We start from the raw sequence: 17,624 nt of genomic DNA on the forward strand, positions 1-17,624 counted from the left end.
TTTTCTCTTCTTCTGCAGCCCTTTAAACTGCAGAAGATAGCCTTGAAAGAGCTGCGCAGCAGGGGGGCACTTCCCACCACACAGTTGTTTTGTGCTGTCTTCTGCAGTCTTCTGCAGGCTGTTTTGGAAGACAGCCCTGAACAGCTGATGGGCAGGGAGGTGCTCCCCACCCATCAGCTGTTTGGCACTGTCTTCTGCAGTCCATTTAAACTTTAAAAACTTTAAATTTGGCTGTTTTTCGGGCTATCTACAAACCCCGTTGAAAAGGACTGTGGTCCCTTTCAATGGGGTTTGTGGGGCCACGAACTGAGTAAACTAGTTTGGTCCATGGTTCACATTTTCACAGTTCATACCCATCCCTAATAGAATTGTATACAATTGTAAACTTTAGGCAGTCGTTCTTTGTTCTGACACGTACTTTCTTTACATGCAGAACAGTCTTCAAGTAGGATTTTCTCCGGAGGAAATATTTATATTCTTTAATCTTGCCCTCTAAAGTTGAACTGGGGTTCTCCATTCTTCCTTATACTCATCATCCAAATGGTTCACCTCAGTTTCCAAGGTCATCAATAGATAATTACATTTTGTTGATTCCCCCCCCTTAAAATGTACATAATTCCCTCTCAGTTATTATAGTAATCATTGTATCTCCGGCTGAGAATGGTGTAGTGCAGTACAACCCCAGAATTGGGCACTATCTGTAGTCGCTGGCAGTGTGCTGCAGGAGGGCCGCCTTTGCCTCCTCGTGAGGAGAAGAGGCTGGGCTGCAGTAAGCAGCTGGGTCCTTAGTTGGGGGCGGAGTTGGTGCCTCCTTAATGGCTGGCTATGCCCTTCATTCTCAGTCTGTGCCTCGTGCTCAGCCCATCTACCCGCCCTATCTGTAGCACAGGCTTTTGGCTGGTCGCCCTGTTGATGGGGGCCAGGTAGGAATTTTTTACCTCTTTTCTGATTGGCTGCTGAGAAGGGATGTTTTTTGCCTATCCTGTGCTGTGCTCAGTGGATTGTGGAATTGGCAGGGGTGGTGCCATATGATAAGTTTGTCACTTTATAGTTTGGGCTGTGTTATGTCTTTGGAGGGAGTTTATGTAGCTTGGTAAGCACCAATCAGCAACCCTGTGGGGGTGCAGGTGTCTGACAGAATCATCCCTGCTGCTGCGCGGCCAGGGATGAGGATGACAGAGTGCCTTAGGGATTTCCAGGGCAGATCCTCCATGCAGGCTGTGCAGTTGTGTTGGAGGGATCTTCATGGCACATCCTGTTGCTGTGCCAGCCGGGTGTGAGCCAATTACGGTTGGCTCCACCCAGGGGCAGGGTGGTTTGCCCACTGTATGGCCAGGGTGGGGTTATGGACCCCAGGCCTTGACCATGCCACTGTTTATTGTTTGCCCTTGCTGTTATGATGTTAAAATTAAATAAAGTGGTTTCCAAACCTGTGGTTGTCTGGCTCTTTCTTAAATCTGGGGGGGGGGGCAATGTTCCTATCTCAGTGCAACATGGCAAACATAGCTGTCTGCAATGTAAAGACTACGGGAATCATCTACATATCAGCATGTCTGATCCAAAGCCACCCCCCAGGAGTGTTAGTGCAGACATAGCCTTTTTTGTGCATTTGGTAAGGTATTTCCCTCAGCTCAACATGCCTGAGAATTCAAATTATTATTCAAATTATCATCCATCTTTCCCTGAAAGATGCAGAATAGTTCACTTGGGCTTTTTTCAGACACAGAGGTAAGAAAAGATGAAAGCAGATAACTGACAAAAATGAGAGTCCATTTTGCAATGTGAACACATGCTTGGAAACCACATCCATGTTGCAGCTGCCAGATGACTGTGGCACTCAAATGTGTGGATGCAACAAAGGAAGCATTTGCTAAACACATGAAAGTATGTGGATATATTATTTCCTTAAAAAAACTCAGTATGAAAAATGCATTGTCACATATCTGTACATTTTCTTTGCCCTTTATTCAAGTTGGTTTGCTGCAGCTATGGACAGATTTTACTCTAGGTGACAGAGAATAATGACCCAAGAATAGCTGGTTATTGGGAACCTGCCTCTATGCTGTGTGTTGGGTCAGATAACCTTTTAGTTTCTTCCTGCCATGCAGAGCTAAGAACTCTAGCAGATTTGATCCTTTATACATTAGTCATCTTATAAAACAACCTCATCTTTGCAAATGGTAGGTAATTCAGACACAGCCTTAAGCAAGTATTCCTTTTATAAATGCATTTTTGACTTAAGCTTTAAACATGTGGTCTAAAATGATGCAATTTGGACAATGTCTGGGCACATTACAGCTCCTGTGAAGTCATTTTTTATTTCTTGTAGATGCACTGTTATTACAATTTTATATATCCTTTCTTTAAAAGAGCTTAACTTACATTTGCTAACAAGGGTATTCAATTTTTCCTCCTCTTGTCTTCCTCTATTTTATTTGCTGAATCATGGCATGAAATCTCAAGATACTACTTTGATCTACATTATCTTCTTCCTAATCTTACTTACTAATATCTTAAAACAAGATCAGCCATTATTTAAATGATCCTGCTTTTTAGAAGCAAATACAGATTTCTGAAATATAAAAAAGAGACAGATATTAAAGACTTCTGTTTCTTTGACAATATCAGTGTTTACCTGAGTACATAAATAATAATGAAACTTAAATATAAAGATGTTTCTGCACATAAATAAGCTATTTTGAGTTAGTGTATTTTCTGTGCAAATCGGAATGAACAGGACAAAATAACTGTACAAGGTTCTTCTGGTAAAAGATGTACTTTCAGCTCTAACTAATTGGATTCAGGCAGAAGCTCTTTGAAATTAATCAAAACATCTCTGCTGTCTAAAATGGGAGTCATTCTTGTTATGTGTCCTGGTTTCAAAGCAAACAGAATGTAAGGAGGACCTTGCAGCAGCAGAACATATTATCTAGAAGACAGCCAATAGCATCAGCAATGACAGCATTTGGTCTCAACACTAATTAGTGAAGTGCTGGGCATTTTCTAGCCATTGCCACATCTCCTTTCCTCCACTAGAGGACACTGTCTGTCTTTCTAAAGCCAGAGCCATTCCTTTTTAATCCAAAGAAATTGCCCCATTTATAAACTCTAATTAAAAATGTCAACATTCAAATAACATGATCCTTGCAATTAGCAAATAGTGAATGTTTTGTGCCTGAGTAAAATACCTTGTACGGACATCTTAAATTACTTTGTACCCAGGTAGAACAAAGTTAGAGTCCAGTGGCATCTTTAAGACCAACAAAGTTTTATTCAAGGTGTGAGCTTTCATGTGCCCAGGTAGTCATACATGTTAGAATATGCTACCATAACATCCATGTTTGTCCCTTTTTTGAGAGCAGTTATCACTGAAGGGTACTATTTCTGTGAAAAGTGATGATAATTAGGAAAAGTTCTCATTCCAATTTAAATAAACTCTCCATAGGGACCTTACAATACTTGGCAATCCTAGTTGTTATTTCAGATTAACTAAAAACACACACACATAAAAACATATCATTTGGTAATATAAGCCAATGTATTACAATACACACAGATGCCACAGAGGTCCAAAGAATCTGGATGTTCATTTTAATAGCGATCTAAATTATATAAAGGGATTCTGTCAAGGCTGACAGAACTAAAAAACTTTCACTCCTACACATTTGCTCACTTTCTTTACCCTCTTTTTTCCTCTTCCTCTCATGATGAAGAGGAAAAAGTTTTTTTAAAAACAACAACAACAACAACAACGATCAGTCTGCCAAAATGAGGGCTGCCTGAATGTTTTAGCTTTTGGGAGTTCAGCTAAGGCAGAACATGTTACCTTGGCAAGGTATTGTTGCTTTGTAGAACTGGCTATTGAGGGAATGTAAACTCTTCCCCCACTGCTGATTATCCTCAGCTACCTCTCCCAGGCAATTCCCTTCAACACCTGGATTTATTTCCAGTCTTGGAGTTGGCAGGAGTGAAAAGGGGGAGGGGGGAAACACCTATGGGTGGAAAGACTGTAGAACTGGTGAACTGAAGTTTGGTTAAGCACCTCTTATCACCCTGTTGAATCTTCTCTGCAGATACTAGCAGCATAAAGCAAATACAGGGATGGAAACTGCATGATTGTCCCATAACGTCCAGTTCCAACTTAAGCTACAGAAAGTATCTGTTTTGTATATATGGCCCTATATGTCCTCCCAGTAGTAATCCAGGCATATAAACACAATAAATATTTCTGAGTTTAAACCATATTTTACCAGTGGCCACTGATGATGTTCTGTAGTTATATAGAGGTACCAGTGCCTACTAGGGTGTACCCAAGAGTCTTTTTGCCTGCTAAATTTGATACCATTGAGTTATGGATTCACTAAGTGGCCTTGGACTCCACTAAATATGAAATAATATTTTGATTTGTGCATGGTCATTGTACCTACCTTGACTCACTATACCCTTTGATGAAGGATTGTCTTCGAAATGGTCTTAACATTATGCATGATACCATCAGGGTATACTGGACAGTATTTTCTCTATGGACTAGGAGGGCTTGTGCTTGTAGACTATTTTGGATTGTACTACTTTAAGAATCATCATTCTGTGATTTGTGTGACTCTATGATGTGCATTACATTCAATTCACACAGATTGTACACAATTACAACTGCTCTTCAGGTAGCAGAGATCAGTTCCTCTGGAGAAAACAGTGGACTCTGTCATTATACCCTGCTGAGGTCACCACAGCAAATTGACACTGTTTGCCCAAAGCCAGAGCACTGCCCCAGAGCCTCTTTCTAGATCTCGTTGTATTGCTTTCACAACGGGCTTTACTGCTAGTGCCAAATTTTAGAATAGTCATCAGAATTTGGAACTGGTAGAAGCGGACTGTGTTTTCCATATTTCGGATTTCAAATTTAAGCAGCAATTCTGATGTTGATATGTGAAGCACACAACAGAAACCTGAGAGTTCATAATCTTAAAGAAGGATTAGGAGAAGAAAGAAAACTGAAGCAATGTACTTTATTGACAGCTGATTTGACAGGTTTTTTCTCCTTCACAGCTATATGAATGATGCTAAAAAGAGAAGAACCTGAAAGCTTAAGATCACTAGAATATAAAATGTCATTAACTAGAATTTCACTTACAATTTGCAAGGTGTTTGATACAAAATACTTATGAAATAGCCACGTTGGTAAATTAGTGCACTTAATTGTGCATTGTACACAATTAATTTAATATTTATGGTGATGCCATTAATTATCGGTTGCAAGAAAAATACCTCATTAGAGCACAGGCCACTATACTAGAGGCTACCTACATGGAACATTGCTGAAATATCCTTCTGAAATAAAACTGGGAAATTCAGTGATTAAGACAGCAGCCCAGTCCAGGTCTAGTTAGTTTATTCAGTGGAGCTTGCTGTCAGGAAATTCCTGATGGTAAGACTGCTAACTCTGAGTTGTGAAATTCCTGGAGATTTGGGGGGTAGAACTGAGGGAAGGCAACTTTCGGGGGGGGGGCTCAGCAGGGTATAAGGCACCCTCCATAGCATCCATTTTATCCAGGGGCAATGATCTCTGTCATCTGGAGATCAGTTGCAATTCCAGGAGGTCTCCAGGCCCCACCTGGACGTTGCCAGCTCTACCTGATAGTGGTGATCAAAAACAAATGGGACAAAGGTAATAGATTTCATCATCAACATTTATTACAATCAAAACATCAGCCAACATCAATTTAACAGCACAGTTTACATACAAATGTAAAATTAATATACAAAGATTAAAAATTCATAGCCTTATTGCGGAGTAATTAATTATACATAAAACGTTATTAAAAGGTTTGGAATTACTGCTTTCTTATAGAAAAAGCCTCAACACAGAATTTGGCCACTTTAGAGGTGGTCTCATAGGAGTGGTCTGTAAGGAGATGTGTATAGAATTTATCAGATCTTCCTGAAAACATGGATAGAGTAGGGGTGAGATATGTGAAACTGATGTCCCTGGAAAATGGATAGTATAATAACACGTGTTCCACTGTTTCACTGTGTTCAACTGGCAGTAACACAGACTTGGAGAATATGTAATAAAAGAAGGGCGACCTGCAATACTCGTGAGGGTATTCCCCACAGCTCCTGGATTGCCAAGGCTTCTACCACCACCCACAACTGCAACAGTATCCCCCATATATTTTTTTTAACTTTTCAGATTTTTCTGCACACCTGGGGACTGCTCCAAGTGTGCAAGAAAATCTCTCTGCCCCCCAAGTGCCCCTGATGTGCGGATTTAGATATCCGCACAGAGGGGGCAACTTGGCTATTAGATATATAGATGTAAGTATCTCCCTTCTAGTAATGCTGAGAGCAGGCAATTAAGTCAGGCTCAGGTGAAAGCTCTGTGGTATATGGGGAGTTCTAGAGTTTGAAGATAGTTCACAGGCACAAAATTTTGGCTATGATTACCTAATGGAAGACAGAGATGTGCCTGAGTTCGATCAGCTTGAAGAGCTATATCCCAGATTCATTGTTTGAGTATTTCTTTAGCTCCCATGAACCCAAAATGGCATATTGCTAAGGAGGAGAAGCGCAAAAGTTGTATTTTAGTCTCAACCGCATCCATCCGACCTGAGCAGTAGCTATCTAAAAGAATTAAAGGGGTTAATCCAGACGGGTAAAGCAAAAAACATATGGTACCAGTTTTGAGCTTCAAGTGACATCTGGCCTGATTCTATTCTAATAATTGTATTTGGTGCGCAGCAAGGAACACCAAATATGCATCTAAGGAACTTAGACTAAATTGCTTTTAAGGGACAGAAGTCTTTGGTAAACAGATTTGTGAACTGTACAGGAATTGAGGTGTTACTTTACCTTAGAAAACTTTTATTACATAGGAAATATATGAGCCCCCTTATGAGCAGAAAAATCTCAGACTAGCTGATGCCAGTCTTTGAATACTTTCAGTAACCTGAGTCATCTGAGCCCTCCACAAACCTATCAACTGAAACACTACACCTAGGTAAATACAACCTATTCTATGTTGTGGCCATCTATGTTAAACATATCTCCTGGTGAAGATTAGAATCTTGGTCTTTTGGAAATTTATTGTTACTAGTTCTGCTTTGTAGTATGCAGTAATATCCCAAAGAGCTCTTCTAAAACCTACATCTGAATAGGGTAGAATGGCTGTGTTGTTAGAAGCCAGACCCCTCCTCCCACAAAGGGGCTGTTTAGTGCTTAGAGAGATGGAGTCATAAACACCGTTAATACACATATCACCACACAAATCATAAATATAATACACTGTCTGGCCTAACATGACACAAAATGGATGCCAGTCAGAGACAAGCCTGGGAAAATATTTCTTTATTTTTGAAGGTGAGTCACAAGCAGCTGACTGACTAATGACCCATTCTACACTCTGAGGAGATGCATAATTTCAGTAGCAATTGATATCTTAAAACCTTAGATTAACCTCATCACATGCCCAGCCTCACTTCCCCCTTACCAATTTACCCCAGTTTAGTAACTCTTAATAGTATTCATAAAAACCTGGTAGTTTCCCTGTCCAGTACTTAAAGGATCGTCAAGAACCATTAACATCGCCTGGCTCAGGCGATTTCATCAAAGTTTCACCCAAGTTATTTTTCATCCCCCCCAAAAGTAATCAAGTCATTGTTTTGGGGCAAGCACATCAGCATAGCCCCAGGGAACATTTTTTCCCTATAATTGCCAGCATCCTGAGCCATAGCAGTGTGTGTGTGTGTGTTCCTGGATCCAGAACTTGCACCCTCCATTGTGTGTGGTCTTCTCTGGCTTGCCTCTCCATGAAATGCTGGTCATTTCATTGCTCCTTCCATGGACCTCATTCATCTAGACTGGTAACTACTGCCTCTCTGAAATCACTCTCTCCCTCTCCTCCCTGATTTCCTTTTAGCTAGGTTGTGTGTTTTGCACTGTGTTTGTATGTGTGTTTTTGCCTTTTATTCTTTCTCAATAAAAACCCTGCTGGGTGAACATCTGCCTTGTTTATTTTGAGAGTTCCCTAAGGGAAAGATCCCCATAAACATTAGTGGAGAAACCAGTTACCCACCTCTCACTCTGTCTCTGTAAAGCTAATCTCCCCAAATAAATGGGAGACTGCCTCTTTGGGTAACAATGTTATCTGTGTACAATGGCAGGTATCTGTCTGCTTGCTAAATCTGGCAGATGAAAATCTGGATTCACCAGAGCTCAAACCATTTAATTGATATAAAAATTACAGTAGAGGGGCCAGAATACAGGCTTGCTTCACTCCCCTCTTGACAGGGACCCTGCAAGATAGGTGACCCTATTGGCTACGTCTAACAGTCAGGAAAATGTTTTTGTGCAATATATGGGTAAGGATGAGTAGTCTATGATCTACTGAGGATGCCTCTAATTTAGCCCATAATCTATCCTGGATGATACTATCAAAAGCCATTTTGTTATCTACAAGGGCCACATAGAGTGCCCCATGGGACCCGGCACTATATTTCATAGCCAGATGATATGTAAAATCAGGCATTGATCCAGAGTAGAGTGATTGGGCCTAAAGCATGCTTGTTCCTTGACTATGATGTTCTCTCCATCTAACCAGTCCCCAAACCTCCAGCACAAGTGCCTGGTACAAAGCTTACTCACTACACTGAGCAAGCTAATTGGGCAGTGATTAGAGGGGTTAGATTTGTCCCCTTTTTTGTACATTGAGCCAATAATGGCCAGGCACCAATCAGAGGGGATCCGTATCATATGGTCAATAGTTGTGAAAAGCGCAGCCAACATGTAACAGGTTTGACAGAACTAGTGTGTGAGAACGCAACTCAACATCTTGACCAAACCTGGTTTAAGAATAATGATAAAATAAGTAGGTAGACTGTAGGTAAAACATAGGCCATAGTAAAGCAATATTAGTGTTCTGTAATGTTCTTCTCAGCAATTTCATTTTAAATGGAATAGCAAGGAACCATTAATTTTTTTTAAAAAAAATCCACATGGTTTCTTCTTTTCCTGAGGGTAGTCTCTGGCATCAAGCTAATTTATTCACTCCAGGCACATATTCCACATCATATTCAGCGGATATCATTAAAATGTCAACATTTACTAACAGCTTCCACCCAGACACTGAAGTGACTGTACTTTTCCTTCCAGTAAAAATAAGCATGTCAAAACTCATTGTGAGATAACTGTTGAAAAACACTATCTTTTTAGGTAGGGATTCTTGTTTGGTTTCCAGACTTAAAAGTCTCTGTACTAATCAGAAATGTTTCATTTCTCACAGTGATAATTTTCTGCAGGTTAAGGAGAGCTTGCATTAACCCACTATTCTTATCCTGGTACAGGGCATGTTTTTCCAGTCTCTCTTTGTTCATTTTAAATACATGCATTAAAATGCAAAATTAATCAAAGAAATCAACAGACAATTAAAATACCAATACCAGTTTTCAAAGATATCCTTTGCAGTGACCTAGAAAAAGAGGTTAGTCATCACTCACAAACAATAGCCTCCCCGTCATTTGCAATGTTTGGTTGTTCAAAAGTATGTGTGCTCTATGAACACAAAGAGGAGTAGTTCCCATGTACATTTGTGTGTTTATCCAACAGGTGCAGTGATCTGTACACATAAATGTTTAGTATACATGATCGGGCCCCTGATTTTTTCAGAGTTAGGAACTTGCATGTACAAAGCCCTACTTGCATGTACACAGCCCAAGCTCACATATGGATTTGCACAGGCTTTGCTGTAGGCATTCAGCAGTATAATCAAACATCCAGAGGGAGGGCTAGTTGCCTACTTTCTCCTTGACTTGGGACAATTCATTGTCACTAACTTGAAGAAATAGTTCTAGTATATTTCTTTCCTTTAACAAGGGGCATTCAGGTTTAATTTGGCTAACAGCAGAGTGTGTTTGCCCCCAGTGTCGCCAATCTTTTCATGGCCAAATTTGAATCAGACTGGCTTTTCAATCCCACTACCAATCCCTTTTTTTATTATATAATTCTCTTTAAGATATTTATTGATGATTTATTTCTTATTTTTACGGACATTATGAAATTTCAAGCATTCGTGGATTGGCTCAATCAAAGACATCCGACTATAAAATTTACTTCACAATATAGCTCTTCTGAAATTAATTTTTTAGATACCACAGTATTTATTACACGTTCTGGCAATCCAGCAGTTAAGGTTTCCAACAAACCATCAGACAGAAATTCATATTTACATTTCAGTTCTCACCATGTGAGACATTTAAAGCATAATCTCCCTTATGGGCAATACCTTTATGTAAAGCGGAACTGCCCATTTTCTACACATTATGAGATAGAACATGATAAACTCACTAACCAATTTTTAAAATGGGGTTATCCCCCTCATGTTATTCAAACTGCCTCTTTAAGAGCACAGTCTAGAACATGTAAGAGCCTCTTTGAACCAGTTTCCATTCAGTCTCGATCTAACAATATTTTTTGTGCTTTTGAATATTCCCTGTTTGCTGAACAAATTAAAAAAATCATTTTGAGACATTGGCATATTGTAGGTGACATTCCCAGCTGTACAGAAAAGCCTTCTATAGGATTTAGAAAGACCAGGAGTCTCCACAATATTCTTATAAGAGCTGACATTGCCCCTTCTGTTAGATTGTTACCAGCAGGTCCCAGCCATTATCGCTGCAGGAGATGTTTCATATGTGCGCAAACATGGGAGACTAATAGAGTGATTCTCCCTAAGCTCAATTTTGAAATGGAATTTAAGCATTTCTCTAATTGTGCATCCAAAAGGGTAATATACCTTATTCCCCGTGAAAAATATTATGTTCAGATATCTACACGCACTATATGAACTCGTATCATACAACACAGATCACGGATATGCCAACAACATTTGGATTCCCCTTTGGTGCCCCATTTTATTGAGAAGGGCCATAATTATAATGATTTTGTATATATAGTTCTTGAGACTTTTGTTACTAACAAATATAATAGAATTGATGTAAAAAAGATATTGTGTAGACGCGAAGCATTCTGGATTCACCTCTTAAAATCATATTATCCTTATGGGCTCAACCATACCATAGAATTCTTGTGCTTTTTGTAAAACATTTTGTTACTGTTCCTTTAATTCTGATGATGGACCTGCAGGATAATTAATAACTTTATTGGGCATTTGTATTTAATTAACTGAGAAGAAATTGACTCATAAAGGCATTCCAGTGGTTGTAAAAAAATAGATATCATGTCCTAAATTTTGGACTGGTGTCCTACTAAGAAGATCATCCTGTTGATTATTTTGAACTTCCATTGGTGAGTTTTAGATATGTTGATACGATATTTCATAATTTATAATATTATTAATATTATTATTATACAAAAAATTGGGGGCTTTCTTTTTTCTAGAGTATTATGACATTGATGTATCACCACAAGAAGAAGAGACATAACACCAGGATGGTATTTGTAATTTATTTTTATCCAGTTTGGCACATGATTTGCTAATAACTGCTTTTGTAATTCTTGCGTATACCTTGGCTATCATATTGTTTTTGCATCTCTCTCAGTAATATATTTCTGAAGAAGCAGTTTGAACGAAACAAAGCATTAATCCATAATCATCGTGTTTATATTGCCTTGTATTTTTACTATATTTTTGTAACATGTTTTGTTATTAATATCTATTTGAAATATTGTCACTTTAACATACTGTTTTTCAGTGTCTTTTTTATCAGCTTGCCTTCTATTTCTATTTTGTTCCTAGCTGGGAAGTCTCTATATATACAGTCTGAATTCAGCATTGGCTGAGAGCAGTTTGAATACGAACAGAGAATTGGGGAAAGTTTGGCAAAGAGGTTTGGGAAGTAGAATAAGACTCCCATTCAGGCCAAAAGAAAGGTTATAGATCTTCTAGAGAGAAGAAGAAGAATCCCTACCCAGTCAAACAGGGAGAGTTATCTCTGAGGAGTACAAAGATCCCTGGTCTGGTATGATTTAAAGATCTAAAGGTCAGTGAACAACTCAAGAAGAGTACTGGTGTATCAAGAAAAGGTGCTTGGGTACTGGGCAAAGGGTACCAGTGTTCTGGGCACCAAAAGAGTCAGCAATTATAAAAATAAGGTGTTAGAGTGTTTGGGAAAACACTGGATCAAAAGCCTCTCAATATTAAGATCTAAGTAACTGTGAATAATTTAAGAACCTCTCATTAGCCTGATATAAGAATAAAAGTCTGTGCATATTCTGTTTTTATGTTTCAACCCCTGCTTTCATTTGAACTTTCCCCCTTGATGTTAAATAAAATCTTCTGTTATTTTTGAATTTTAAAAGCATCTCAAGTGCAATTTTCAAGGTTTTAAGTTATAGGGTGATCCTATCCCTTCCCTCAGGTTCCTAGGCTGAGTAAATATCCAATATATATTACTGCCAAAGGGTGGGGCAACCAAAGTTTCTTCAGGAGAGAAGTAAACACTTTTCCAGGGCTGCTCACTTAGTGAAGGGACAAATAAAAATGGAGGGAAAATCTAGCCTCTGGGGTAGGGAAGTGGATGGTGTCCATCATAGTATCCTTACCAGGTTTTGATACAACAATCATTTTGGATTCAGCCCATGATAAAGGAAGCTCCTTTTCCTTAAAAATCCTATTAATAGTTTCTGATAAAGGTATGGCAACAATTGGAGTACAGGACTAGTGGAATTCTGGTGTGAGACTATTTAGTCCAGGTGCCTTATTTGCCCCCCCCCCCAGTCAGGAACTCCGTTGTCTTTAATCTTTTTTATTGTGTCAATCACTTCCTGAAATTTTATTGGTGAATTCATTAACCTCCTATCAGTTTCTGATAATTTAGGAATATTTGTTTTGCCTAAACAGTTAGATATGAGATTCTGGTGATTGTGTAGTATAAAGAGTTTTATAAAAGTCTCAAAACTGGTCAATTATTTGGTCAGTATCAGTAACAATAGATCCATTTTTAGTCTTAACAGCATCTGTGTTTCTAGCCTTCTTATTATTCACTTTATGTACCAATAATTTCCCTGACTTGTTTCTGTATTCATAGTACCTTTGTTATCAGTGTATGGTATGGCTTGTATTGATGTTTTACAAACTGATCTCAGTAAAGGTCAAGAAATTAGAAACAAATCAATTCCTAAGGAGAAAGTATATGCAGTACTGCAAAAATTATAGTCTCTTTCATTTGGGTTATAATACACAAAACATGTTTTAAATTTAGAGATTTAATATCTCCTTTAAATATCTAGGCTAATGTCCTTCCCATGTTTTTCCTTTCCCCAGGCCTATCAAGATAATTATTCATTACCAGATTTAAATATCTTCGAAGTATTAGCTCGCTGTCTACAAAATGTCAATTATCATCTAAAGATTTTTAAAGAAGTGATTCTAATTTGTATTTGGAGCATACATATTTCCTATGGCCAAACTCTGTGTTTTTATTTTCCCGTGCGACATCTAGACATGACCATTGGGATCCACATATGTGTTACTTACTTTAAAATAAGAACAATTTATATGAATAACTACATATGCCCTTTAAAACTTGAAGAAGCTACATAGCATCTATATATTAATGGCCAAGTTGGCCAAATTTGTGGATACTTAAATCCAACTATACTTTAATGTAGCTGTGAAGGGGCAAGGCAGATCTTTCTATAAACCTGAAAAGGGTCCCAGGTTTGCAGAAAACAAGAAGAAAAATAAAAAAACACACCTGAAAATGATAAAAGGAATACCTGTAGCTTTAAGCAATATGTTCCCTTGGTGGCTGCTACTGGGCAACTACAGCATTCCAAGCTCCATCAATGAAAGGCAGGGGGAGGGGACCCTTTCCAGGACTATTTTGGCCTTTGAGGGAGGACTCCTTGGGACCAGGCCTGACTAGGGTTGCCAACTCCAGGTTGGGAAATTCCTGAACATTTTGTGGTAGAGTCCAAGGTGGGCAGGCTTTGTGGAAGGGAGAGGCTTCAGTCAGATATAATGTTATAGAATGCGCCCATCAAAGTAGGCATTTTCTACACAGGGACAAATCGATGTCATCTGGAGTTCAGTTATAATTCCATGACATTTCCAGATCCCACCCAAAAGCTGGCAATCCTAGGCCTGGAAGGAGCCTCTGGGTGACTTAAAAGAATCCAGTTTGCATCTCAACTAGGCCTGGCTGCTTGCCAATGTTCAACAGCAGCCACCCTATGAAAGCCACTGTCATATAGTGGTTAGAGCATCAGAGTAGAGTCTGGTAGACCCATGTTCAAATCCCTGTCTTTCTGCAGAAGCTCACTGGGTGATTTTCAACCCGTCACATACTATCAGCCTGATCTACCTCATGGGGCTGTTGTGCAGATAAAAATGAGGAGAGGAAAATAATGTAAGCTGCTTTGATCCCCACTGTGAAGAAAGGTGGGGTATAAATGAAGTAAATAAATACAGCTGAAGATGGGAGGCAAATAAAGGTTGATTGGTGAATGGCTGAGAAAGAAATAGTGTGGGAAGGGGGAAATGGCAAGGTGAGGCACTCCCACAAGTTCTTGAGGGTACCCAAGCATGCAAATGGGATTGGCCCAGTGGATGGCACCACACAACTGGGCCATAGTTTTCCTAGGGAGACACTGCAGGGGAAGAGAAGGACAGCTTAAGACAGAGGGACAGATAAAGGTAGGTTGGCTGTTGGGTGGGAAGGAGAAAGGGCTGCCAACTCTAGGTTAGGAAATTCTTAGAGATTTGGGAGGTGAAGCCTGGAGAGGGGAGGGTTTGAGGAGGGGAGGGACCTCAGAAGGGTATAATGCAATAGACTTCTCCCTCCAAAGGAGCCATTGCCTCCAGGGGATATAGGGTTGCCAACCTACAGATGTTCTCCAGGTGACCAAGAGCCGTTACCCTGAGAAAATGACTGATTATGTGAAGATGTTATAAGATGCACACTTAGCATGATTGTTATTTCTTTCTTCAATTTATAGAAAACTTCTGTTTTCCTTTTTGCAGGTTCATTAATTCCTTTTACATTAAGAGAAAAAAACTTCATTAACTTCATTTTTTTATATATTCCCTCCTCAAATTAAATTAAAGTGACTAGATTCAGGGCAAGTTGCTTAACAGTTAATTAAAACTTAAGGCAAGAAGATCTGGTTAATAACTTGTTCTACTTTCTCTACAGTCTTAATGTGTAATTTACATCTTTTACTCTAAATTGTAATCCAAAGGGAAATCCCTATAGCTGATATTGTTATTTCTAAGCCTGTCTGTGAAAAAAATCTTTTTAAAAATTATTTATTTACTTAACTTTAAACTGTTTATTGAAGATTGAAATAAAATACAATGTGGTACTTAGTAAAGCATGAATGAAAACAATTACAAAATGATCATTAAGTTTGTGATCAATCAAGGATTACCATTACAAGTTATCTGCTAAATTTATTCTTTTTTGAAGTATCAAAAGGGCTATATCAAAGAAAACTTGTACATTTTCACCCTTAAATTCCAATGGAGTTTCTCATAATTTACCAAGTACTATTTCTTTCATGGCAACTGTTTCAAAAGTAGCAATAATATCATGGCATACCTGTCTTTTTCTAGCTATTTGAGAATTAACTTTAAAGGACTGCACAACCTTAACCTCATCTGCATGTTTGCAACCAACACCACCTGTAAATAAATTATCCAAATAAATGGTCAAATTATCTCCTTCCCCCTTCTATCTCATCCCTTTATTTTTCAAACATGACCTTCAACTGTTGTTATCAAGCTGCTCTATTATCTATATATCTAATACCGAAAATGCCCCCTCTGTGCGGATATCTAAATCCGCACATCGGGGGCACCTGGGGGGCAGGGAGATTTTCCTGCACACGTGGTGCAATGCCCAGGTGTGCAGAAAAATCTGAAAACCTAAAAAAAATATCGGGGGGGATGTTTAAATCCCCCCGAAACTAACAGAGCGTCCCCTGCGCATGTGCAGGGAACGCTCTGCGAACACCAACGCCGCTTCGGAGCGGCTGCTCTTCCCCCCCGAAACGAGCCGCTGCTTCCCCAGGGGAAGAGCAGCGAGGGCCGAGCGGCAAGTAAAGCGCAAGCTCTGCCTGTCGAACTTCTCCCTGAAGTGCAGGATCCCTTCTAAGCTGGAAGAGAGCCAGCAGGGCGCTTGCTTGGGCGAACTCCCGTGCCCTGTCTCATCCGTTCCGCTGGGCTGTGGGCAGAGATAAGGCGTCAGCCAGGCAGAGGCAGAGCTAGGCCAGGCGGGGCCTGGTGGCGAAGGCTGAGGGGCGGCTGTGTTCTTCCCTCCGGCCGCAGAGGGGACTCCTGGAGGCGCAACGGGAAAGTCGCTCTGCGCCCAGCGGCTCCCCGGAGGCCATGGCCCGGCTGCTCAGAAGACTTCCCGGCGTGCAGCGGCTGCTCTTTCAGGCACCCCAAGCCGTCGGCGGCAGCAGCAACGCCTGGCTGAGCTCCCGCACGGCTCACTCCGACACGGGTAGCTGCTCCGAGCGGCCAAGGGCACCAACGGCGGGCTCCTGCACCTGGTTTTCTGCGTCGTGCTTGGGTCAGCACAGGGCAAGCAGTCGCGAGGCTTTCCCGTCCTGGATGAGGTGCAACCCTCAGCAGGTCTACTCCATGGTAGTCACTGCGGCTTACCGCTAAGTACGGCGTTCTTGGCAATCCCAAGGACACTTTCTTGGCGGAGGCGCTGCTAAATAACAGCTTCTCTTCCCCGCCCCAGGCTTCGGAGCGGGGGGGGGAAGAGCAGCGAGGGCCGGGGAGGGGAGAGGCAAGGGGGGGATGAGGGGAGGGGTGGAGGAGACAGGGGAACCGGCGGGGTGGGGGGGGACTTACCTCCTCCCCCTCCCCCCCACGAGTATCGTGGGTCCACCCCTTGTCTCCTCTAATTCAATAATCTTATTGTCATTCCTGTGTAATGCAGTTTAACTCAAATGCTTGCACTAAGCATTTATATCTTTAATTTTAACTGCTCAAAATTTATCTCTTGGTTTCTAAATTCTCAGATATTTTTCAAGTTTTCATTAAACTCCAGCCTTTTATCTATAGAGTCAGTCTTTTTATCCCAATTGTAGTCATCAGTTCTTCAATTTTTTAAAATTTTGAGACTATCAATACCATAAAATCACTCAAAAAGAAGGTGGGCTCCTCAGAATGGAAGCTCTCTAACATTTCTTGGCTTTTTTGCTTCTTAGTCATTTACTACTCTTTGTTGGTATAACAATATTAACTCAGTCACTTACAATCCCCCCCAACTAATGTAAGAAACCTTAAATGACAAAGGTCAGCATATTTAATACCTATTCTTGCTACCTATCCCTATCAACTAGTAGATCCTAAAACTTTAAATCTTAAAGCCTATAGTTAAACAATGAAACCTCACAGCCTTTAATTAAGTAACTTAGATCTGTCCCTAAGGCACCTTAACAATCTCAGTTAATTATTTAGTCACATAATATTAACCGCTAGAAAAGAAAGAAATCAGCTATCAGTCTAAACCGGGCAGACTAATGTGCCAGGCCTCACCCAGATCCTTGTTTGCGGCATGGCCACAGGCCACCAGTTCAAAGAAATAACAGAGGCCCCAGGAAGATGCCTCGAAGCCTCCTGCCTCCCCCATGAAATGTCAGTTCCCCCTTCT

At 40.3% G+C, this 17,624-nt stretch overlaps 1 protein-coding gene across 1 annotated transcript in view; it reads right to left on the reverse strand.

Annotated features, from left to right (window-relative positions):
- LOC107106121 (interleukin-1 receptor accessory protein-like 1) overlaps positions 1-17,624 on the reverse strand; it is an 83,922-nt gene that overhangs the window by 66,032 nt on the left and 266 nt on the right. The window contains exons 2-4 of the mRNA XM_015406212.1: positions 15,497-15,637; positions 14,873-14,989; positions 4,818-4,961 (exon numbers count right to left, since the gene is read on the reverse strand). Coding sequence (XP_015261698.1) covers positions 4,818-4,961; positions 14,873-14,989; positions 15,497-15,637 — 402 coding nt within the window. The remainder of the gene's footprint in view (positions 1-4,817; positions 4,962-14,872; positions 14,990-15,496; positions 15,638-17,624) is intronic.

Source organism: Gekko japonicus, unplaced genomic scaffold (genome assembly GCF_001447785.1).
Source record: "Gekko japonicus isolate JY-2015 unplaced genomic scaffold, Gekko_japonicus_V1.1 scaffold1231, whole genome shotgun sequence".
Lineage (NCBI taxonomy): Eukaryota > Metazoa > Chordata > Lepidosauria > Squamata > Gekkonidae > Gekko > Gekko japonicus.